Source organism: Mirounga leonina, unplaced genomic scaffold (assembly GCF_011800145.1).
Source record: "Mirounga leonina isolate KUSES-001 unplaced genomic scaffold, KU_Mleo_1.0 Mir_200, whole genome shotgun sequence".
NCBI classification, from domain to species: Eukaryota; Metazoa; Chordata; class Mammalia; order Carnivora; family Phocidae; genus Mirounga; species Mirounga leonina.
The window spans coordinates 11,006,403-11,030,610 of NW_023270503.1; the positions used below are offsets into that span (position 1 = coordinate 11,006,403).

At 38.8% G+C, this 24,208-nt stretch overlaps 1 protein-coding gene across 4 annotated transcripts in view; it reads right to left on the reverse strand.

The window, feature by feature from the left end:
• The window catches only part of AATF (apoptosis antagonizing transcription factor), a 101,092-nt gene that overhangs the window by 56,706 nt on the left and 20,178 nt on the right, over nucleotides 1-24,208 (reverse strand). For 3 of the 4 annotated variants that reach the window (XM_035026645.1, XM_035026644.1, XM_035026646.1), the window contains exons 5-8: nucleotides 10,233-10,347; nucleotides 8,005-8,203; nucleotides 6,907-7,071; nucleotides 5,324-5,407 (exon numbers count right to left, since the gene is read on the reverse strand). In XM_035026645.1, coding sequence (XP_034882536.1) covers nucleotides 5,324-5,407; nucleotides 6,907-7,071; nucleotides 8,005-8,203; nucleotides 10,233-10,347 — 563 coding nt within the window. Of the gene's footprint in view, nucleotides 1-4,165; nucleotides 4,291-5,323; nucleotides 5,408-6,906; nucleotides 7,072-8,004; nucleotides 8,204-10,232; nucleotides 10,348-24,208 lie in introns of all 4 variants that reach the window. The other variant, XR_004683162.1, reaches the window with a different exon arrangement.

The window sequence follows — 24,208 nt, forward strand, 5'->3', positions numbered from 1 at the left end:
CTTGTAATTATTAAAACTGGAGTTTAATTGGACATTGGTATTTGGTGTGGGTTGTTGTTTTGTATTTATTTATTTGGAATTTATTTATTTATTTGAAAGAGGGGGAGAGAGAGTGAGAGAGAGAATGCGTGGGGGGGGGGAGCAGCAGAGGGAGAGGGAGAATCCCAAGCAGACTCCTGCCTGAGCGCGAAACCTGATGCTTGATCTCACGACCCTGAGATCATGACTTGAGCCAAAATCAAGGGTTGGACACTCAACCAACTAAGACACCCAGGTGCCCCAGGTTGTTTTGCTGGGTTTTTTAAACCTATACTACGCCTCAAGAAACCTAACTGATTAATTCTCTGCTGTATTTTTGCCATAATTCCAATTTTCAAGTTTATGTACTTCATATATATATATATCCTCTCTAAAATCATCATATAGGTCTATGTGTAATAAGTTTCATCAAATTTTTAAGAAACACAACCCACATCTCAAATAACAGTAACATTTAAAAGTAAAACTAAAAATGAAATACTGCTCTGAACCAGAAGGTACCTGTTTTTTGACAATGAATTAAAAGGAACAGGCTCAAATCAAACTTTAAAATGTATTATTAACCATCAACTGAACCACTGTAGAGACATATGCCAACAGTAAGAATACTGTACTGCCATTAACCACAGGAATGGCTTGAAACATCTTATTCACACTAAGATCTAAATGTATGCAATTAAAGCCAGCACATCAACTGTCCATATTAATCACTCACCAATTTAATTAAGGTAAACCATCTTGTCAGAAAGCTTGCCTCTTCCCTATTTCTTAACATTATCGACTTTTAATAGTTCACCGAATTAGTAATTACTTGTTTATGGCATTATCAAATATCTAAGTCCAGCATGTGGCAAGGTCAGTTATAGACATGCCCTGATGGCATGTGAAAGGAGAAATTTAACCCATCAAAGTGGTCATCGAAAGAGCCAAACCTATTATCCCTTTCTCTAGACACTCCTGGTTAAATTCAAAGTGACAGGACAAACCAGATCAAAACTAAACAGAGCTAGAAGCAACATACAAAATCCTAATGAACCCTTAGAACCCAGGTATCGATTTGTCAATATCTAAGCTCAATTAGTCCTTTCAGAACAAAGTACCTCATGAAGTGACAAGAAACTAGTTTGAGGTCTGGGATATGAAAAGAATAAAAGCAGTCACTTTATATTGCTCATTGCTAAGTGCAGTCATACCTCAACCTGGAGATCTTGTGGGGATTAAATAAAGATGTATGTCAAATACCGATCTACTAAGCCAAGGAGCTGACACATAACTAGTATTCAGTAAATGTTAGTCCTTCCTCAAATCTTTAAGAATACAGGCTTATCAAGTCAAACATCAACTGATGGTTTAAAAAAGCAAGTCAAAACAAAAGAAAAACCTTACATGGTGATACAGATAACACATCTCATAGAACTCAGCAAACAGGATAATGAAAAGGAAAAACAGATACTGAAAACATTTCTCAATGGCTCATCCTTTGTGGTCATTTACAACCTTCCTGTTTTGTGAAATTGTCTTTAGGGATGAGCTTTGACAAGAAAGAGGCCAAACGCAAACTAATTCCACTTGAGAGGGAAACTCAGAAATGCCTACAGCAGGTGAACAGTTTCTCTCATAAAATCTTCCCACTGGGTATACTTCAAGCTTTCAGCAATTCCAGTTTCCAAATAAACTGGTAGCACACCTATAAAGCTAATTTTTACATTAGAATTAAGTAACAGTTCAATAAACCATTTGCCTTCTAAGAAAAAAAAATGACTTTTTTTTTTTAAAGATTTTATTTATTTATTTGACAGAGAGATAGAGAGAACAAGTAGGCAGAGAGGCAGGCAGAGGGAGAGGGAAAAACAGGCTCCCCGCCGAGCAGGGAGCCCGATGCGGGGCTCGATCCCAGCACCCCGGGACCACGACCTGAGCCGAAGGCAGCTGCCCAACCAACCGAGCCACCCAGGCGCCCAAAAAATGACTTTCTAATAAATAATATTTCTTCTGGTTCTAAGAAAATAAAGCTTATTTACAAACTGAAAGGTGTGTAATACGATAGTGAAGTCTTTTTATGGCTCAAGAATGAAATATTTAAGAAATAGAGGTGCAGAAAGAACAGGACTTGGTCTAAAAAGTCTTAAGATCAAGTACTTGTGTTACCATTTACTATATGGCTTCCAGGAAGTTACTTAACTTCTCAGGGATGCAGTTTCTTGTAAGATTCTTTTCAACCCAAAAATGATATGATTACTTATGATATCTGATACCCCTCAGTGCCCCCTTTCTATGTATATGTGCACACATGTACATACCTATACATATGTACCTTTATTAAATAATACAGATATATTTTCAAAGTTGTAGTAATTTAAGGGCCATTATGAAACAAAGGGAGAGAGAGAGAGGGAGAATGTGTGTGTATGTTGGGTATTCTGACCCTGAACATCATTCTCAGTAGTTAGGGCATTTACACAGCCTGAATTAACCAAGTAAGCCTTTAAACCCTTACAATGAAACATTAAAATTCAATGTGGCTATAATCTCTTCCTTACAAAACATGGACCCAAAGAGTCTGGCTTCAAGTATGGTTTAAAAAAAAAAAGGCGAAGTGTATTATATTCACCACCCAGCTCTTCCATATGACCACATTAAAAAAACACAAATGAAAACTCACAGGCCCATTGTAATACATTGTACCACTTCTGAATGCAACACTTAGCTCAGGCTTACTACCCTGACAAATAAAGGAAAGCACTTTATGAAGCCAATTTAATTGGGAGGTGACAGAAAACATACAGCCATTTTCTTTAGCCTTATCATTGAATTGGCTTCAGCTCCAATCTCGGGCAAATCCCACTCAACAGAAGAAATTAACCAGGTCAGCAGAACAGGTGCTGTGCTCTGTCTGTCAAGGGCCTGGCATCACCACAATTACTTGCACACAATGAAGCAGTAATCTTTACAGATCATCTCTCCCAAGAAGCATATTGGGGTGGGAGAGGAAAACTGAAGGGAGGCAGGGGAAAGTGGGAAGAAGAAGAGGCAAAGAGAAAAGGCAAGAAAAGAAAATGAATGTGCAGCTGCCTTGCGGCTCAGCAGATGTCGGGGTGTGATGTACGAGGCTCGGATAAGCTGTCGTAGCCCGCTGCCAAAGAGCGGTAAGTGATTAAAGCCTGCACAGTTCTAAGCACCATATTTAGAATCTGCGGGGTTTCAAGACTTGCACCCATTCCTTGCTGTGCTGCCAGATGTTGGCAACTGGTCCAGTTCCTACTGACTGTGCATGGATGGCAGCAGTTGGTACAGCAGCAAGGCAATCTGGAATGCTTCCGGAGATGCTGTACATTAACAAGTGTCACCCATCATTCACCTTTACAGAAGGCTGAAACAACTCCAATTTGCTGCCACTTCCCTCTTGGGAAACAGCCAAGATAAAGTTGCGCCTGGCAGCCCCATTTGTTTCACTCAGGTGTTTCAGCTGCCTTGCTGACCTCTATTAGTTTAAGTTTTAATTTAGATTAACCCCAGCACCCCAATTAACCAGCAAGGGGAAAAGCTAAGATGTGACTAGTCATAACTCTGAAATCAGAATTATTATTATTAATTGGGATGAAGGGCCAATCAAGTAATGCTATTTCTTTTTAAACAGACCGCCAGGCAAAAAAAAAAAAGATAAAAAAATAAAAAAATCTTTCAGACTAAGATTGCCAGTGGAAGTAACTTCTCAGTAATTTCAGTTTATTTTATTAAGCCTATTTAATTTATGATGCACTTTCCATCAAACAATGTACACTTCAATTAATGAAGACTGGAGCATTTCTGATTGTCTCCCATGATCTCACACAATTATACAGCATTAATATCCCATATCAGGTACTTCCTTAGACACTCTAGAACAAAATAGAGTTCCCTACTCTTCTGACAAATGGATATAATAAGAGAAGAAAAGGAAAAAAGAATCAGGGCCTCTGACTAGGAACACCTGAGGACACACCAATCCTCTTTCCTACACCCTCTCATCATTACTTTTAAGGCTCACTTATGGCAATAATTTCATTGAACATTCCAGAGTGAATAGAGAGATTATTATTTCTCTTCTTAGGGCAAAGACTCAGAGCTATCCCCTTTACATAATCACCTGTTCTACTGGCCTCGTAGTGTAATTGTCCCATGTTCCTTCCTTCATATTCCAAATACATAATATAGTCATCATGGCTAAACCTTCAAGAAGCAGTTGCAAATTCCTTGGCAAAAGTTAGCATGCTAAAAATTCAGCAGAGAAAAAAAAGAATATATCGATAAATAATGGTTCAACAAAAGCTGGTGTATCACTGTTAAACAGCATCCTTGATTCTCCAGAGCTAGAAAGGGGACATCCTAAAGCACATTTCATTAAGTATGACTTATCAGGAGACCCAGGATTACAGGAAATTATTTTAGTTCTTTAGAACAGCCCAAATGTTTAGTCTCCCTTTACAGTCACTAGCATCATTAAAAAGAGCAGCATGCCAACAGATAATAATGTCAGCGAAAGAACTGGGGAACATTTGGGAGAGATTTCAAGAACTGGGCCATATTTCAAGTTCTACCAATTCTGTCCGTCTTCAAAACACTACATTATTATTATAATCAACAGTAGCAGACAATCTCGATATATACTTAACTGATTTGAAGAGACATGCGTGTGCGCGCACACACCCCCCCCCCCCCCCCCCCCCCAAAGACGAGACACTTAATGGGCAATAGAACCAGAAGTGCAATTCAAGGACTCTGGGATCCCGGCCCTTTAGCTCCATATCCCAATCTAATACCAGTAGGACAAGAAACCAAATAACTAACAAATGTCCTCTATTAACATTAGCAAAAATGGCTGAGAAAGAATAAACCACCTGACTCAAAGAAGTTGCAGCTGTTTTACAGATACTTTATACTCTGCAGCAATAACAAAGTAGTTGTAGTCATTTTCATTTCAAAAGGGAAAATACAACATAGAAGCAGAACAACAGGGGCACCTGGCTGGCTCAGTTGGTAGAGCATGAGACTCTCGACCTCCAGGTTGTGAATCTGAGCTCCACACAGGGTGTAGAGATTACTTTAAAAAATTAACTCTTAAAAACAACAACAACAAAAACAGACTCAGAACTACATAGTAAGTCAATTCTATAGACAGCAGTTTTAACTCCCTGACTCTATCCTCCTTACAAAGTAAGCTACCTTTTGGTCAGAGAATTCTATGAGGTGTTTTAAAATGCTAAAACCTGATCTGTAACAAAAGAAAAGAGTGTAAAAATCACACCTGGTGGTAAAAGTCATCATCATCAAAGATTTCACCATCCAAGTCCTTCAGGTGGGCATTGGCAGGGGCTTGAGGAAGGATCTCCTATATCAAGGAGGAAAAAAGGAAGGAGTGAATCCCAAAGGGTTATCGAAGTAATGTAGCTACTATAAATAATGTGTGTAACAGTCAAAGCAGTTTTCCTTAAGATATAAAGAGCTCTTAAAATTAAACAACAAAAACATTCCAATAAAAAAGTGGACAAAGACATTAATTAGGCATGTGACATGAAAAGAACCACAAATCGTCAATAATCATATAAAAATGTTTAACCTCATTCTAAATAAATACATGAAAATTAAAATAAGAAGACACGGTGTCCATCTTTCAGCTCTAAAACTGGCAACATTAAGTGCCAGAAACAGAACTGGTGGAAATGGAAATTAATGCAACCTTTTGGGAGGCAGTCAGTAACATCTATCAGGATTTAAAATGTGTATTCTCTTTGATGTGACATTTCCACTTTGAGAAATATGTTCACACAAATACACGTATTATAAATGCTCATGAATGTTTCCTATAGCACTGTGTCTAAAGCTGGAGACAACATAAATATCCACTGTTTGAATAAATTATAGTACACACCCACACAATGGAATACCCCGTAGCCTATTAGGAAAAATGAGATAAACGTCTATGTAATGATTTGGAAAAGTGCCTAGGAAAAATTAAATTTAAAAAATTGTAAGATTTTATATAGAGTGTATAACATTTTATGTAAACACATATATCCATCCCATTTAGTTAAAAAAAATAGAACCATGTTTTCATATACGTACATATAGTTATATGAATAGAAAATGCCTTGTTATAATTATGCACACTGGTTCAATCGGAGAAGCAGAATTTTACTTTTCATTTTATTTTTTTATTTTTTTAAAGATTTTATTTATTTATTTGAGAGAGAGAATGAGATAGAGCATGAGAAGGTGGAGGGTCAGAGGGAGAAGCAGACTCCCCACTGAGCAGGGAGCCCGATGTGGGACTCGATCCCGGGACTCTGGGATCATGACCTGAGCCGAAGGCAGTCGCTTAACCAACTGAGTCACCCAGGCACCCTACTTTTCATTTTAAATCCTTCTGAACTTTGAAAAAAATTATTAAGTATATATTTCTATAAGTAAAAGCTTCCTTTAAACAAAAGAATGTGTTCCAATTATGGATCCTTTTCTATAGTATCTAAACGTCGGACATAAAGCCAAAGGACACACTTCTTTCAGTACTGACATTTCTAGAGAAGCAGCTTTAAAATTGAATTTTTAAAAATTGGATTACAAATGCTTCCATTACCAAACTCATGTCAAACTCAAAAATAAGAGAAGACTACACACAAGTTAATAATGGCTCCATTTTAACAGAACTTTCTCCTCCCATAAACTCTGTTTCTAGTAAATTTACAATCTAGTAAAGTAGTGCTTTTTTCCCTTTCTTTCACTAACTTCTTATACCAAGAGTAATACCTACAAGCAGGTGATCAGATTTTTCAGCTAATTAGCCTCACAGAAACTGCTCCCTGTAATCACCCAGCATCCCAGAGCTCTTACCGGTTGTCCTGGCAAACTCTCTGGGAGAGGGTGCGTTGCCGGTTCAGGTTTGCCAAGAACTCGGTAGACAGAGCGCTTGGTCTGTGTCCTTCGAAGTAATCTTTCTTTGTCCATCAGAATATGATCGATCTGAGTCAAGATGGAGCGTTCAAAGGCACCAAAACCCTGCAACAACATTTACCAGTGTCAGATAATACAGAAAGTCTGTGCTGAAGGCAGCTACATTGGTTTCTCTTTCTGTGTCAGCAGAGAAACAGACAATCCTCCTTTCAGAGGGACTTCGTGCTACAGACTGAGTTTGTGAATGGCTGTAATTGTTCTCAGGGGGGAAAAAAAAAATTAGTCTAAGGCAGGTCTATTACTTTCCTATACCCAGAGATTAACTTCCACACCTTTCGTAACTGTTGAAAAATCCATTTCTTTCAGTATTTTGTATTCCCAAACATTTGAACACTTACAAGCCCACAATTTCTAGAACAAAATATTCTTTTTTTTAAGACGCTATTTATTTATTTGAGAGAGAGGGGGCACATGTGAGAGAGCGCTCGAGCAGGGGGAGAGAAAATCCCAAGCAGACTCCATGCTGAGTATGGAGCCTGACACGGGGCTCGATCTCATGACCCTGAGATCACGACCTGAGCTGAAATCAAGAGTTGGAGGCTTAACCAACTGACTCACCCAGGGGCCCCCAAAATATTCTTTCTAATAAAATTAAAATCCCAGGTCTGAATGGCAGGAGCTCAGTAAATTTTTCTGTGGAAATGACTGATTACTATTACATCATGACATTATCCATATCAATGAGATGTAGTTCCAATTTCTTTTTTTTTTTTTTAAGATTTTATTTATTTTTTTGACAGAGAGAGACACAGCGAGAGAGGGAACACAAGCAGGGGGAGTGGGAGAGGGAGAAGCAGACTCCCCACTGAGCAGGGAGCCCGATGCGGGGCTCAATCCCAGAACCCTGGGATCGTGACCTGAGCTGAAGGCAGGTGCTTAACCGAGTGAGCCACCCAGACGCCCCCGTAGTTCCAATTTCTTTTTAGGTTGCCCCAAACTCTGTTACACACATGCACACACACACATACACACACTTGCCTTCCCCAGTTTTCCAGAAGCCAGCTTGGTTTTATCATGCCACTGCTGAAGTGTGCGGTTCCTGTAGACTGTAAAGTCAGAGAAACGCTTTGCCATGAAGCTGGGATAGTCCTCCATTTCCAGCTTCCTCTTTGCTGGGGCCCTTCTCTGCTGCTTCTTCTCTTCTACTAGCTCTTCATCTTCACTGGAAATCTCCTCACTAAAAAGCCAGTAAGAACATTCAGCTCAATGGGCACAAACACTACCCAAGTAAAAAGCTAGGCTCACATGAAGTCGAGAGTATTTAGGCCTTCCCTATTCTGTCTACATTTTAAAAAATACCATAGATGTGAGGGTGGCTTTTTTTGTTTGAAAAGAATGTTCGTGAGGTCAATCAAAAACTCTTGTAACTTTTCAAATAAATATAAAAACTACTAGCTTAGAGGTATTTTTTTAAAAGGTAAGCAAACCGTAAAAATAAATGAGGTTGTAAAACATTACTAGAAATGCATATGAACCAGGCCTATACTGTTACAAGATGGTCTTTAAAAATTAAACACATAATCATACTTTTATGACCTTAATCCCCAAATCAATAAGGGAAATGTGTCTCCCTGTAACCAATTGTTCAGGAAAGCCGAATAATATTAGTTGAATCAAAGGAAGAGAGCTGAATGTGAAGAAAACTCAAAGCGGTGGGCAACAGAATGGGAACTAAATTGCAATAAAGGCAACTGCTCAGAGAAAGTAATACAGCCTCTCTCAAGCCACGTATACTCCCTGGACTACCGACCCCAACACATTGTAGGTGCTCAATAAATTTGAGCTTACTTGTTGTCCCTCTAACTAATTCAGTAAAAAAGAATGGAGCAAAGGATAAGCCCAAAGGAAAAAAATGCAAGCAGGTACCATATACAGCAGGTTCAAACAACGGGTGGGGGGCGGGGGAGCTGTGGAAATCCTTCATCAAATGTGACAACTTCAGAAAAAGTAAACAGTTTGTTTATTCCATGCTTTTCTGAAAATTTTCCACCCTTCAAAGTAACTCCTTTCCTCACTGAAAAGGAGATGGCTGTGACCAGCAATTCCATGGTATTGGCACAAAGTGCTTCACAAACATTAATTAAGAATTAAAATTAAGGGACGCCTGGGTGGCTCAGTCAGTTAAGCGGCTGCCTTTGGCTCAGGGCATGACCCCAGGATCCTGGGATAGAGCCCCGCATCGGGCTCCTTGCTCAGCAGAAAGCCTACTTCTCCCTCTGCCTGCCACTCCCCAATGCTTGTGCTCTCTCTCTCTCCTTCCCCCACCAACAAATAAAAAAATAAAATCTTAAAAAAAAAAAAAAGAAGGAAGGAAGAAAGAAAAAGAAAGAAAGAAAGAAAGAAAAAGAAAAAAATAAAGGGGCTCCTGGATGGCTCAGCTGGTTAAGCATCTGCTTTCAGCTCAGGTAATGATCCCAGGATCCTGGGATCGGGTCCCTGCATCGGGCCTCTTACTCAGCAGGGAGCCTGCTTCTCCCTCTCCCTCTGCCTGCTTGTGCTGCTGTGCTCTCTATCAAATAAATAAAATCTTAAAAAAAACAAAAGAATTAAAATTAAGGGGCGCCTGGGTGGCTCAGTCGGTTGTGTTTGCTTTCGACTCAGGTCATGATCTCAGGGTCCTGGGATCGAGTCCCACATCTGGCTGCCTGCTCAAAGGGGAGTTTGCTTCTTCCTCTCCCTCTGCCCACCCCCCATGAGCTCACTCTCTTAACAAAATCTTAAAAAAAAAAAAAAAAAAGATTTAAAATGACAAAATGTGCTTTCATCTCCTAATTTCTTTTTTAAAGATTATTTATTTATTTGAGGTGGGGAGGGGAAGAGGAGAGAGAGTTTCAAGCCAACTCCACGCTGAATGCAAAGCCTGACACAGGGCTCGATCTCACCACCCTGAGATCACAACCTGAGCCAAAGCCAGGAGTCGGGACACTCAACCGACTGCGCCACCCAGGCACCCCTCATCTCCTAATTTCAATAGGTCTAAAGAAAAGGCAAGCCTTTTACGGAAGCCCACAAGTAAAAGCAGGCACAAGTAAATATAAAAATGGAAAACCTAATTCCCAATTTATGTGCCATCCTGGCCACCAGTTAAATGTAAGAAGGTCTTTCTGTTTACTGAGTCTGCAGAAGATTTGGCTTTCTTTTTCAAAAAATGATGGGAAACTACTCAGATTAAAATAAGCAACCCCACAGCTCCATTCCTTCCTTACCTTTCTGCTTTGGGCTTTGTCCCATCTACTAAATATCTAGTGTCTGGGTACTGGAAAAGTAACTCTTCCTGAAGATCTGCCAATGACCTCAATAATGCTTTAAGGGCCTTGTGACCTGGGAAATAGAGCACAGAGAAGGAATAATCAATTATCTACAATTCTCCAAAGCAGGCAATGCCTGTAACTCATGACTCCTGAGCAGTTCTGGCCGGGGTAGGGGGGCAGGCAAAGGGCAGCTGGGGACTAAGAACTCTCTGAAACACAAAATTCCTGAAAGGAGATAATGCCAGTGCCTACTTCACAGGCTTGTTGTGGGGAACAAGTGAGGTAACACATGTAAGGTGTGTAGGAAAGGGTCTGCAGTTTACTGTGAGTTCTCAAATTTAGTAAGATTGACAAACTCCTTCCCTGCCTGTCATCATAACCAATCGTTTTTCCCTATGGTGCTAGTTTGTACAGGTAACCCACCGACCTCCTGGATTATCCCTCTATCAATCAACTCCTTAAGCAATTCCTCCTCTTCTCAAGAGCACAACTTTGTCCTGGGCTCCCTACCGTCACCACCGCTGCCGCCCTCCCTCAGGAGATCTCATTTGCCTCTGGTTTGAGCTGCCACCCCATACACACAATCTCCCCGCACACATGCCTATGAAAAGTTCTTGTTCACGTATGAAAACCCAAGTTAATGACTTACTATTTGCAGTACTGTATTGTGTATTAAAATTTTGCGCATCGAGAACATGTTCTTACCTGGTTCTCCACATAGCCGACAGGATGCATTTGTAATAAAGCTAGTCAGGATTAAGTATACAGTCTACGGCTAAGAACTTTCCAGATAAAAACTGGCCCTCTGAGAACTGAACTCTTACCTTCTTTATCAGCCTAATCCTGTTAAAGGGGCTAACTAGACACTGATAATCACTATTTATGCGTTGGTAGCTCAGACATTTCTCCTATTATCGAGCTTCCACATTTCCAGTAACTGCAAGAAAATCTTCGCATGGATGCTCCATCACTCCTCCAAATATACCATGTCAGAAACAGAACTTTGTTCTTCCTACCTAATATTTCTCCCTTGTCTGATTTTCTGTTTAATGTGTTTTCTTAGGCGATCACTGACATTTTGGTGCCCTTATTCTATATATTTAATCCATTGCTAAATCGTGTGATTTTTCCATTCTTATTTTCAGTAATAGCTGTCCATTCATCCCTGGCCATGCTTCTCTCACACCTTCCCTCTTTCCCTTAAATAAATGTAACCTCACAAGCACCCCTACTTTCATTTAGCAATCCCTACATTCATTGTTACTTTATATTCCATAGGGACTTCAGCCCACACAAACTTCAGTTAGCATTAACCATGGTTTTTAGTGCCTTTTCTAGAAAAGGTTATATCTTAAGAGAGAGAGCCCATGTTTTCCAAAGTGAAACCACAAACCAATTTTGCATTTGCAAAGTAGTTTTCAAAATTCCCAAGACCTAACCTTGAAAATCTTATGCTAAGTGAAATAAGCCAGTTGCAAAAGCCCAAGTACTGTGTGATTCCACTTACACGAGGGGCCTAGAACAGTCAAATTCACAGAAGCAGAAAGCAGAACAGTGGCGGTCGGGGGGTCCAGGGAGAAGGGAATGGACACCTATTCCTGTTCAACGGATACACAGTTTCAGATTGAGATGATGAAAAAGTTCTGGAGATGGATGATGGGGATGTTGGGACAGCCATGTGAATGTACTTATTAACTGATACTGAACTATGTATCTACAAATGGTTAAGCTGGTAAATTTTATGTCATGTATATTTTAACACAATTGAAAAAAAAAACCCTTTAAATGTTCCCAAAGTAGGGCATAATGAATAATTCTACCATCCCAGTTCATCTCTGTACAGAAAAAAATCATCTATAGCCCTTCAATCTTGAGCCTAGTCAAAAGAACAGGAAAAAAAAAACAATGGAATATTATTCAGCCTTTAAAAAGAAAGAAATTCTGACTCAGGCTACAACACATGGATGAACCTTGGGGACATTATGCTGAGTGCAATGAGCTAGCCATAAAAAGGTACTATATCATTCCACTTATAGGAGGTACCTAGAGTAGTCAAATTCATAGAGACAGAAAGTAGGATGGGGGTTACCAGGGCTTGGGGGAGAGGGGAATGGAGACTTGTTTAACAGCTATGGAGTTCTAGACTTACAAGACGGAAAAGTTCTGGAGATTGGTAACACAACAGTGTGAATATACTTAACACTACGGAACTGTACACTTAGAAATGGTTAGGGGAAATTTTTGAATTCCTATATTGTACACCTGAAACTAATATAACACTGTATGTTAACTATACAGGAATGAAATTTTATCTTAGGTAAAATTTTAAGTTATGTGTTTTTCTCACAATAAAAAATTTAAAAGAACAAGAAAAGCAGGTGCCTGTCCCTTACTTCCTATAGGTACCATGTGTCCATGATGTAAAAGAGGAAATCAGGAACCATGCAGGGGGGAAGCTGCAGAGCAGTCTGTAATGTTCATAGCTGCTTGCCCCCAGCAAGCAAGTCATAATGTGACTCTCACATGTAGCATAACCAAGAACTGTGAAAACATCCAACGAAAAGACTACTACTTTTAAGGGCCACTTTCAAGTAGCTATACAAGCCTTTTTATTTTGTTCAAGTCAGTTTAAAAAAATCCATTGCAGATATATTAGACAGCATATCAATCCAACAAGAAAGCAGAGAGCCAATATCAGTAAATCAAAGTGTGCCTTTCTGTTAATACTCTCTCATATGTTCTCATTTTATACACCCCTTCACCCAGTCAGAAAGTAGCCCTGAAGTATTTAAGCTCCATTCAGGGATAGCACCACCATGCATCAAAGTGTCAAGAGACCTACCAGAGATGAAATCTGCAATTCTGTGCTTCTAACCACAAAAAAAAAAAAAAAGAAGAAGAAATAAAGAAAAAGAAAAAAAGTGTTTATCAAAGTAAAGTCACCAGTGACCAACACATGGACAGTTTTCTGTAAAGAGATATAGAAGAAAGAACCCAATTCTCATTTCTTTGCAATATTAGGGCCACACTTCCTTCCACTAAGATTTTATGTAAAATCTGAAGAGACCAGACAATCCTTTGCTGGGATACAACAGGCCACATCTGATAAGAGTGAGGAAAGACTCTCCTGGAGACTCAAATCCAACAGTGGATTCTTCCCAGCCAAAATACAAAACCAAACCAAAGCCAGCCTTCTTTTTATCACTCATATAGGACCAAATTCTATTTGTTCAACCTTATGAAAAATGAAGAGAATGGAACCAATGGTTTCTAATTCACCTTTTATATTTCTCCTAATTACTGTCAAAGTTACAGAAGTTAAAAAAAGCAGCAGAGAGGCATATACTTTCTTCTCTCTCCGTCTTGGCACGTGGCCACAAAACAAATGGAGACTGTCAAGGATATATATGTTTATTTTGTCCTACATGGTCCATTTCCGAGGCCTTTCCCTTAAGAGGAGATTAAGAAGGACATAGGCCTCACTGTATTATCAAGATACAACCTCAGCATCTGGGCACCAGCTTTAGAAATAATTTTCCAACTAGACAATCAATGGAAAGCGGGCTTTACTAAGGGTCAGAAGCCCTGAATTCTGACACTACTACGAACTAGTCATTTTATACTGAGCAGACCAATTTAATCTTTGAGTCGCAATTTTCTCATCTGTAAAATGTAGATAATCCTGTGCCTGTGTATCCCACAGAATTTAGGTGAAAAATAATAAACGTGTTTTTTATATATCAAGGCATTTCATAAATTTTTAAATGCTGTGGATATAGAAAGTTTATCATGATCAAAAAAATCATCATCTTTCACGTGGTGAAAATCCCAAGTTCTGCTTGCACTGATCGACAGTGCTAGGACTGAACTAGTATTCATAGATTCCTGTATTAAGTATTCATTTACATGCTACCCATATGCAAGCATTCTATATATAAAATGTCACCAATCTAAAAACCATTTTCACCTAACAGCTTTATTTTTCTCCCTGATTCATCTTGGCTGTTCAACATAAACAAAATTGTAGGCAGAGAATAAGTCTGGACATAGGCACAGTTCATTAATTAGATTATAAACCAATAAGTACAACTTCTGGCAAGGGGATTGGAGGGGGAATGCAGACAGTGAATTTATAACTAAAATAAAGCTTACCTTATCAGTTTTTAAATATCTGTACAGTTATTTTTAAAATAAACATGAAAACATAATTTATGTACAAGTATACATAAATTCCCACATTCCTATTACGCTAGATAAATACTAGACTAGAATGTATGGATTACAAGAGCATTTTTTTCTCCTTCAAAAGTAACTCTAGAACCAGAGCTAAACTATAGGTCAAAATGACACACGATATATTGGCCTGAGAACAATACTTTTCATTCAAACCCACACAAGCCTGCCACTTGCACTAGTCATCCCCAGCAATTAATCCCCCAAGAAAGACGTTTGATTAAATCTTTTCAAGCAAATCCTTTGCTTTGCTTTTGTTAGTTCACTTCTTGTCAACATCTATTAAAATATGCCTTTAATTCTCCCACAATCTTAAAAAACACCGATTCCACTGTCTTCAACTTTAATCAACTGTATGGCCGGCATTTTTCATTTCATAATAATGTGCTGCTTGGAATTCAAGAGGCAGGCTCAGCATCAATCATCTGGTAAGAATTTTTCCACTGCAATAAATATGCAAATGAGGAGAGCCAGTCAGTCGTATTTCAGGCCCGACTTGCTAGTGTTTTAAAAAAGACACAAATTTATTAATTGCCGGTGGCCAGAGGAATCCTATTACTTTGGGCATTGATTACAAAGCTGTGTGAGTGATTATTGTGCAACTCGCGGGCTACCCAGGCATGAGGAAAAATTATTAAAGCAAGGCAGAGATTATCAACTCAGAATAACAATAAGCCTTAACATTTAGGCCCTAACTTCTTCAACAAAGAATTACGTGAAGGCTCCACTGTATCATAATTCCGAATTCTGTCAGTATTACTGTTTGGGCTTGTTCTATATTCCCCAAGCAGAATGGCGTTACCAGTAAGAAAGAGTACTGCAGGTTACAAATTCCTGAACACCAACCATATGGATGAATTGCCATCACCTCCAATGTGTGTCCAACTGGAATTTTTATATATCCACGTATGTATACACATATAGAGGTGTGTGCACATATGTATTCCCAGATCTGGATAAGTGGATGTGTTATTATGAGGACTGTGGTTTTAACTGGAACAGGATAAGGAGTTCTACCTCCGTGTGTTGGTTGGTTGGTTCTGCGGACCAAAAGCAGAATTTTTTTAATGGTACAAAATAACCACCAGGATAACTTTTCAAAGCAGAGCATGGGGACTGATATTCTAAAATCATTATGGCTAAAGCCAAAAGCAGCCTTGGGTTTCCATACCTCAGGGGGCACCACAGTAGAAGGCGTGCAGTCTATGGAGGAGTCCATGGAGGAAACGGTTTGATAGGCTAATTCTGAATGTGAAGTGTTTTTGTGAGAAACATTCAACCCAAGACATATTAAATCAAGTAAGAAAGAGGACTCGGTGGACAAAACTTATATTTTTCTCTTAAGAGAATGATGTGGGGAATTGGGGGAGTAAGTGGAAGTTGAAATAAGGGAAAGATGAAGAGACATATGATAAAATATGTTGGGTGAGCCCCCTCACAGAGAAAAGCAAAAAGCAAAAAGCAAAAAAAAAAAAATCCTTAACATTTTACATTACTGCCACACTAAGTAACATGATAGATAGTGTGCATTTGAGTTCTGTGGAGGGACATCCCACTCAAGCTGTAATTTCTGACCAGGCATGAATTTATAAGGAAGGGAAAAGAACTGCAGAACTTCTTAGGTTTCCCTGAATACTCCCTCAAATACCTTGATGAAGTATGTCAATAAATCCTTAAAAAGCCCTATAGGACACAGCAATCTAACTGATCAATGTACTTCCCGAAATCCACTACAGTTCCCTTCCACTTCACAGGCCCCAGACAACCTCCATTGCTCCACGGTACTTCCGTAAAAAGGGAAATGTTTTTTTCCCCTTTGAACAGAAAGAATAAATGCTCAGAATATGAAGTGCTTAAAACCCAAGCTTATTTACAAGTAATTGTTTAAACTGTCTAACAAGAGTTACCCAGGGAGAGAAGAGATACTTTCATTTTTATCTGATATACTTTTGAACGGTTTGAATATAAGCATATATTACTTTTATAATTTAAAATATTACTAAAATTTAAAGTAAACTTTGAAGAAAACCTACTCAAAATAAAATTAGAACCACAACCCAAGTAACCCTCTCTGTTTCATATAAGACAGCCTGATTCTTTCTTGTTAAAAAGCCTTTAAACAAACAGCCTCTTAGGCAATGTGAAACTACTCCTAACCTAAATGCCCCAATTCTCTCTATAGTATGGGTCTGAAAAATGGGGATTCCCATGCAGAATCGATCACTCCTTTCTCAGCATCATTCGCATCACTGCTATAGCACTTGTCATATTGTACTGAGTCTGATTTCGCTATGTTGTAACAAGCTACTTGAGAGCACAGACCTCGTCCTGTCACTCTGGCATCCAACACATCCCCTGGGCCCTAAAAGGTCTTCTACAAATATAGGTTCGTTCCAGAGAAATGATGCCTCAGCCACATGGCAGAACATCTAATTACACTATCATTTCCAAAAGTAAATGCTGAGAAGCAAACAAAATGTGAACTACATATTCGCTAACTTCAACAAGTATGTATCCTCAACAAACTGACTTTTGTTAACAAAAGCAAAGTAATCAAACTTAACTTTTTCCTGTAACTAACATGTTATGATGTATAGGCTACTCCTAAGAGTCTCAAAACCATCTTACCAGATTTAGGAACTTACAAACATTACAATGTATTCACATGAAGACATAATAATCATTACCACTTAGATGGATAAAAGAGGCTCAGAAAATAAGATTGTTTTTGTGTTTCTTTTAATATCAGTAAGACTAAGCATTCTCATTTGCCAACCCGAAATGAAAACACTTTGGGAGGTTGCTTTCATGTGAAAACACTTAAGTATTTATGCCTTAGAAGTGGTTCACCTTTCTCCACACCTTACTATGAGCTCCTTGAGACAGGGATTGTGAACAATTCGCCTTGGTATACCTGGTGTTGGCAAATGGCAGGTTGTTGAATGAGTAACTGAATAAAAACGGCATCCTAATCATTTTCTTGGCTTCACAGGAAAGTGAGGTTTACTCCCCGGAAACTCTGCTGCATCCTCACCACACAATGTCAAGGAGGGGGCAGCTCTGTGGACAGAGGTGCCTTTCAAGTCTTCAAAGAAGTAACTGCAAGTATAGTATTGTATTCATTTACATATATTACATAACCCTTTTAAGAATGGGGAAACAGATACTGCGGCCATAGAGCTACAGCCTAAGAGAAGACCATACTATCACTATTAACAGTTAACATCAGGGGCGCCTGGGTGGCTCAGTCGGTTAAGCGACTGCCTTCGGTTCAGGTCATGATCCTGGAGTCCCGGGATCGAGTCCCGCATTGGGCTCCCTGCTCAGCAGGGAGTCTGCTTCTCCCTCTGACCCTCCTCCCTCTCGTGCTCTCTGTCTCTCATTCTCTCTTGCAAATAAATAAATAAAATCTTAAAAAAAAAAAAAAACAGTTAACATCAGGAAGAACCCACGAAGTGGCAGGCCCTAGCCTAGGCACTTTATATGTATTACATAACTCATTTAAACCTTCTCAATAACCCTTGGAGGTGGGTACTATTATACGGCCGTCATACCGATGAAGAAAATTAAACACTACTACAAGCTTTAAAAAGAACTACACATTGTTCATTTTCTCCATCAATGTATCCTTAAATAGTCATGTATGAAAACAATCTGGAAAGCAAAGTATAATGACATTTCCAATTATAAGAAATGACAAAACACGGGCGCCTGGGTGGCTCAGTTGGTTAAACGTCTGCCTTCGGCTCAGGTCATGATCCCGGGGTCCTGGGATCGAGTCCCGCATCGGGATCCCTGCTCTGCGGGGACCCTGCTTCTCCCTCTCCCTCTGCCCCTCCCCCCTGCTCATGCTCGCTCTCTCTCTCTGTCCCACGCTCTCTCTCAAATGAATAAATAAAATCTTAAAAAAAAAAAAAGGAATGACAAAACTGTCCTCCCTCCCTAATACCACTACATGATAAAAACAAAAAACACAATACTAGTCAGACTCTGTTAAAATGCTATGTCCAAATTTGGTTCCCACACTAGGAAAAACAAAGTGGAGAAAATAAAGGAAGCCCAAATCTATATGGACAGAAGGCAGGCCTGGTAAGGCAAAATGAAGGGATATTTGCTTAAGATGAAAAAAAAGAATGGTAAGAAATGATTTAATAGTCTCCAAAATTCAAATGGCCAAACACATCAGAACAGATGTTTGGCCTCACTTAAGGAAAAGAAAAAAAAAGAAAAAGAAACCTAAAACAATGTGATATTTTTCTGATATTACCTGATGCTGGCAAGAATGTGAGGAAAGAGGCACACTCCATATACAACCGATAAGAGTTTAATTAGCACGACATATCCAGAAAGCAATCTGGAAAATGTATCAACGGTTTGCACATGCATACCACCTGACCCTACTATTCCATTTCTAGAAATTAATCCTAACGAAATCATCAGATAAGAAAGCAAAGAGGCAGGTACAAAAACATTATTTTTAGCATTGTTTATAACTGATAAAAATTGCAAACATATTAAGTGCCCATTTATAGGTGATTGGTTAAATGAATTTATTTTAGCCAGATAACTTTCTGTGCAGCTTTTGGAAAGGGTAATTATAAACAGAACTTGTTCTGAATAAACTAAACTATAAAATACTTTTTGGGATAACTCAAGTAATCGAAATATGGAGTGGACATATCATTAGGATTATTAGGAAGTATTAATTTGGTTAGGTGAGATGACAGTGTTTATGTAAGAAATATTCTCATTTTTTAAGTGCCATTTACAGAAGTATTTAGAGGCAAACTGGCATGATGATTGTAATTTACTTTAAAATACTTCGGGAGGGGTGCCTGGGTGGCTCAGTTGGTTAAGCGACTGCCTTGGACTCAGGTCATGATCTTGGAGTCCCAGTATCAAGTCCCGCATCGGGCTCCCTGTTCAGTGGGGAGCCTGCTTCTCCCTCTGACTCTCCCCCATCTCATGCTCTCTCTCTCCTTCTCTCTCTCCAATAAATAAATAAAATCTTAAAAATAAAGTAAAATAAAATACTTCAGGAAAAAGAAAAAGAAAACAAAGATAGCCAAGTTGTTTTTTTTTTCTTTAAGAAAGAAAAGGTAGATTTATATTCATTAACATGGGAAGATGTAAAGTGCGATGCCATTTACCCTTTTAAAAAAGTTTAAACTGACAAAGTATCTGGAAGGATATACACCAACTTGCTACAAATGGTTATTTACGGGAGGGAAAAAGAAGACTTTCACAATCCAGATTACATTTCAGCACTGTTGGGGAGGAGGGGAAACAATACTGTTCAGAAAAAAAAAAAAAAAAATTTACTGCAAACACATTTTACTTTTATGACTATCAAAAAAAGTAATTAAGATTAAATATATACAATAATACAAAGAGGTCTTCTGAGGTAGAATTCTGCCTGTTGACAGAAAATCAAACAAGGAGAAACAGATTAAAACAAAGGCAGGAGAGGGTGCCTGGGTGGCTCAGTTGGTTAAGCGACTGCCTTCAGCTCAGGTCATGATCCCAGGGTCCTGGGATCGAGTCCCACATCGGGCTCCCTGCTCTGTGGGGAGCCTGCTTCTCCCTCTGCCTCTGCCTGCCACTCCCCTGCTTGTGCTCTCTCTCTGTCAAATAAATAAATAAAATCTTAAAAAAAAAAAACAAAAAAAACAAAGGCAGGAGAAATCAGAGGTGGCCGTAAGTTTGACTGATAAGGAGATCATCTATCCCTAGAGCTAGTTTAAAATTTCCCCAGTGTGATTCACAAAAGAAATGCCACGGACCAATAAATGTAAGGGAAAAAAATGTTTACCCTCATTAAACACTGGGAAGTGTAAATTTAAAAAAATGTAAGCCAAAATAAGTAGAAACCATTTTCCATTTATCAAAGTGACAAAGATGAAACAAAATTATAAAATCCAGTGTTGACAAGGATAAGGGAAACTGACATTCATATAAAGAAGGTCAGAATGTAAAGTGATACAACCTTCCTGGAGGGCGATTTGGTGATACAGATCAAAAGCCTTAAAATTTCACATATCCTTAGAACACATACTAATTCCCCATCTAGAAATTTTACTCAACAAAGTAATCATGGATGTAAGTAAAGATTTAATAACAATGATGTTTATTACATTATTTATAAAAATGAAAACATGGAAACAATCCAAATGTCCAACAATAAAGAACTGGTTAAACTATCCCTATGATGGCAAGTCTATGCTGCCATTAAAAATAATCCTATAGAACAGTATTTAATGACATGGAAAAACATTCATAATCTTTGTTACGTGGGAAAAAAAACAGACTGCAAAACAGAATATAGAATATGGTTCCACTTTAGTTCTAACTACGTGCCCATGGTGGGGAAAAAACTTGGAAAAGATATATACTGGGGTCGGGCTTCGCGCTCAGTGGGACATCTGCTTGGGACTCTCTTTCTCCCTCTGCCCCTCCTCCCGACTCATGTGAGCTCTCTCTCAAATAAATAAATAAATCTTAAAAAAACAAAACAAAAACCCAAAACCCAACAGACAAAAGAGTTCAACTGCATGCACAGTGCTTGGGTGGTGTGGCCAAGAGCAGAGGTTATGAAGCGGAGCAGACCCCGGTTTCCACACTGACTTTGCCTCTGTGACCTTAAGCAAGTTCCTTAACCCTCTCCAAGGCTTCGCGTCTTCCTATGTCCGGCACATTCAGTTAGTGGCACCTATTTCATAGGCTACTGTGGGGACTAAACGAGACATTTGTAAAGAACTTAACACAGTGCCTGGACAGTAGCGCACAAGTACCAAATTGGAGCTATTTTTATTAGTTATTAAGTATAAGGGCATCTGACAATGTACTTGCACAATGAAAATACCGAGACAGAAGTAAATTGATAATTGATCATCTCGGTTTTCAAATTGTCACATTTAATTTCTTTTCACTCATATTCTTTTATCTTATGAGTCTTACTGAGGACACCAGAAATGCTTTCTAATTAGAACTTGAGTTAGAATGTCTGTCTCTACCCTTCCCCCCAACCCTCACCACATAACACTCATGTACGTTCTTGAGAATGTAAGAATCTTTAAGATTGTCTAAATAGCTTGTTTACACATAAAAATTTTCCTTGTATGGGGGCACCTGGCTGGCTTAGTTGGTAGAGTGTGCAACTCTTGATCTTGGGGTCATGAGTTTGAGCCCCACATTGGGCAGAGATTCCTTAAAAAATAATAATAATAAATTAAAAAATTTTCCTTGTATGAAATAGTATGAATAGCTAGTAAGAACTCTTCTCAAAATAGTAGCATTTTGGGTATTATCCGGAGGCAAATTTATCCAACTGCCTCAAGAAAAACAGACTGTGATAGATCTGAAACTAAACACCAAGCAAAACAATCAATATTATATGAAAGTTAATTAAAAATGACCAAAGAAGTGCAGCTAAATTCAAGTGCAGTCCAAGTATAACAAACTTTCAAAGCTAATCATATGGATAAACGTATTTGGGGTCAGGTTATAATTATGTCTTAAAGGTATCATGATATTGAAATTTTCTCTAATATAATTCTCAAGCAACCTTATAGCCTATTTTTTTTTTCCTCAAACTGGTCTTCCCATCCCCTCATCAAGCTTCCACTAAAACTTAATGGAAAAAAATATATACATATTAAAATGTCTGGGATAATCCACTTCATATTGTTTTCTCTGAGAAGAAGGTACAGGGATTTGGGAAAGTGAGAGAAATTTTACTTTTTCCTTTACACACACTGATACTGCATATATATTTTTACAGTGAATATTATATACACACATTTATATAAAAATATATATGGATTTTATATATCTATATCTATAAGAACATAAGGACAAATTAAGTCCCACAAAATCCCTAGCAAGTTTCATAAATATCAGAGAAAAAATGTCTCCACTCTTGAAAATGCTTTGCAGCTTCTCATAGTATTTTTTTTAAAGATTTTATTTATTTGACAGAGAGAGACACAGCGAGAGAGGGAACACAAGCAGGGGGAGAGGGAGAGGGAGAAGCAGGCTTCCCGCCGAGCAGAGAGCCCGATGCGGGGCTCGATCCCAGGACCCTGGGATCATGACCTGAGCCGAAGGCAGACGCTTAACGACTGAGCCACCCAGGCGCCCCTCTCATAGTATTTTTAAAGACAGACTAGCTACTATTAGGAGAATGCATTAGGGGGGCACCTGGGTGGCTCAGTCGTTAAGCGTCTGCCTTCGGCTCAGGTCATGATCCCAGGGTCCTGGGATCGAGCCCCGCATCGGGCTCTCTGCTCGGCGGGAAGCCTGCTTCTCCCTCTCCCTCTCCCCCTGCTTGTGTTCCCTCTCTCGCTGTGTCTCTCTCTGTCAAATAAATAAAATCTTTAAAAAAAAAAAAAAAAAAGGAAAATGCATTAGGAACAGATAAGCATTAGCCATGGCTGAGACCAGAAGGGAGGAACCTGCTGAACCAGTGATCTTATTTCATGTTTCCAACTGCTTTTTACACCCTCTTACATAACCTCTGCCTTAGACTAAGCTTCCAAAAGAAATGGTAACGGAACCCAAACACTCTGGAAAGTGATTCCATGAAAAAGCAACTAAAAATAGGAATATTGTGAAACAGCTTACTTGACATAAGCATAGGAGCATGTTTGTCTAAATCTCTGGGGTCATTTGGGTTCTGAAAGGCAATTTCATTTATCAGTACAACTACTATTATGGAGAAGAAAAAAATCTGGAAAATCAGAGTAAACAGAATTACAACTCAACACCATTATGCCTCCTACATTCAGCCAAGTGCAACAACCAACAAAAACCAAACACATAAATTCTCTATGTCTTCCAGGGGGATTTTCCCCTTTTAAACAAAGGATTTACTTTCTACTCTTCCACTGTAGCCTCCTCATTTGGATCACTTGTTCCTATTTTGGTCCAATGTATCCCTTAGGAGTTTCAATGAGTTGTGAATTAATTCTTATTCACAAGCAAAAAAGAAAAAAGAAGAAGAAAGAAAGAGAAAAAGCAGGATTAACTGCAATTGCCACTACAACTGGGAAGCGTGCATCTTGCACTTTCACCGTGTAAATAATGCACAGATCCTGCGGGAACATGCCAAACACCAGGATCCTTAATTAATGTAGCTCTTTAATGTGCAAATCAGGAACAAATTGCAAGTTCTGACTTGCATTGATTATGAAAACATTAATTGAATGAGCAAGACCCTAAAAAAAAAAGACAGAATCCTAAAGTCTTCGAAGAGACCAAAAGAATACAAAGCTCTGGAAGCCAGACAAGTCTGACCAATGTCTAAAATGCAAACCTACAACTGAGTGCCGCTCACTAGCACACAATGTGTTTGAAAACAAGAAACAGAAAACCAACAGTTTGATCAGAAAGCAATCACTATAAAAGTGTCTAGTCTACCAATGCTTTGCATTAAGCAGAAAAATGAAGGCTTACTCCGGAAGCTCAGACACTGCTTTAAGAGAAAAAAATCACTTTATATATATACATGCTTATATGTATATAGGTATAACAAAACAATGCTGTCTCTTTAAAAAGAAATTCATCCTATATAAATTACAGCCATAAACTTTTCCTGCAGTGCAGCCTAATTAATTCTTGTTCTATACACAAAGGGAAATGCTGGGTGACAAATGGGTGTGAAGCCAGAAAGCTGCCAGGTCTGCAAAACATTTTCTACT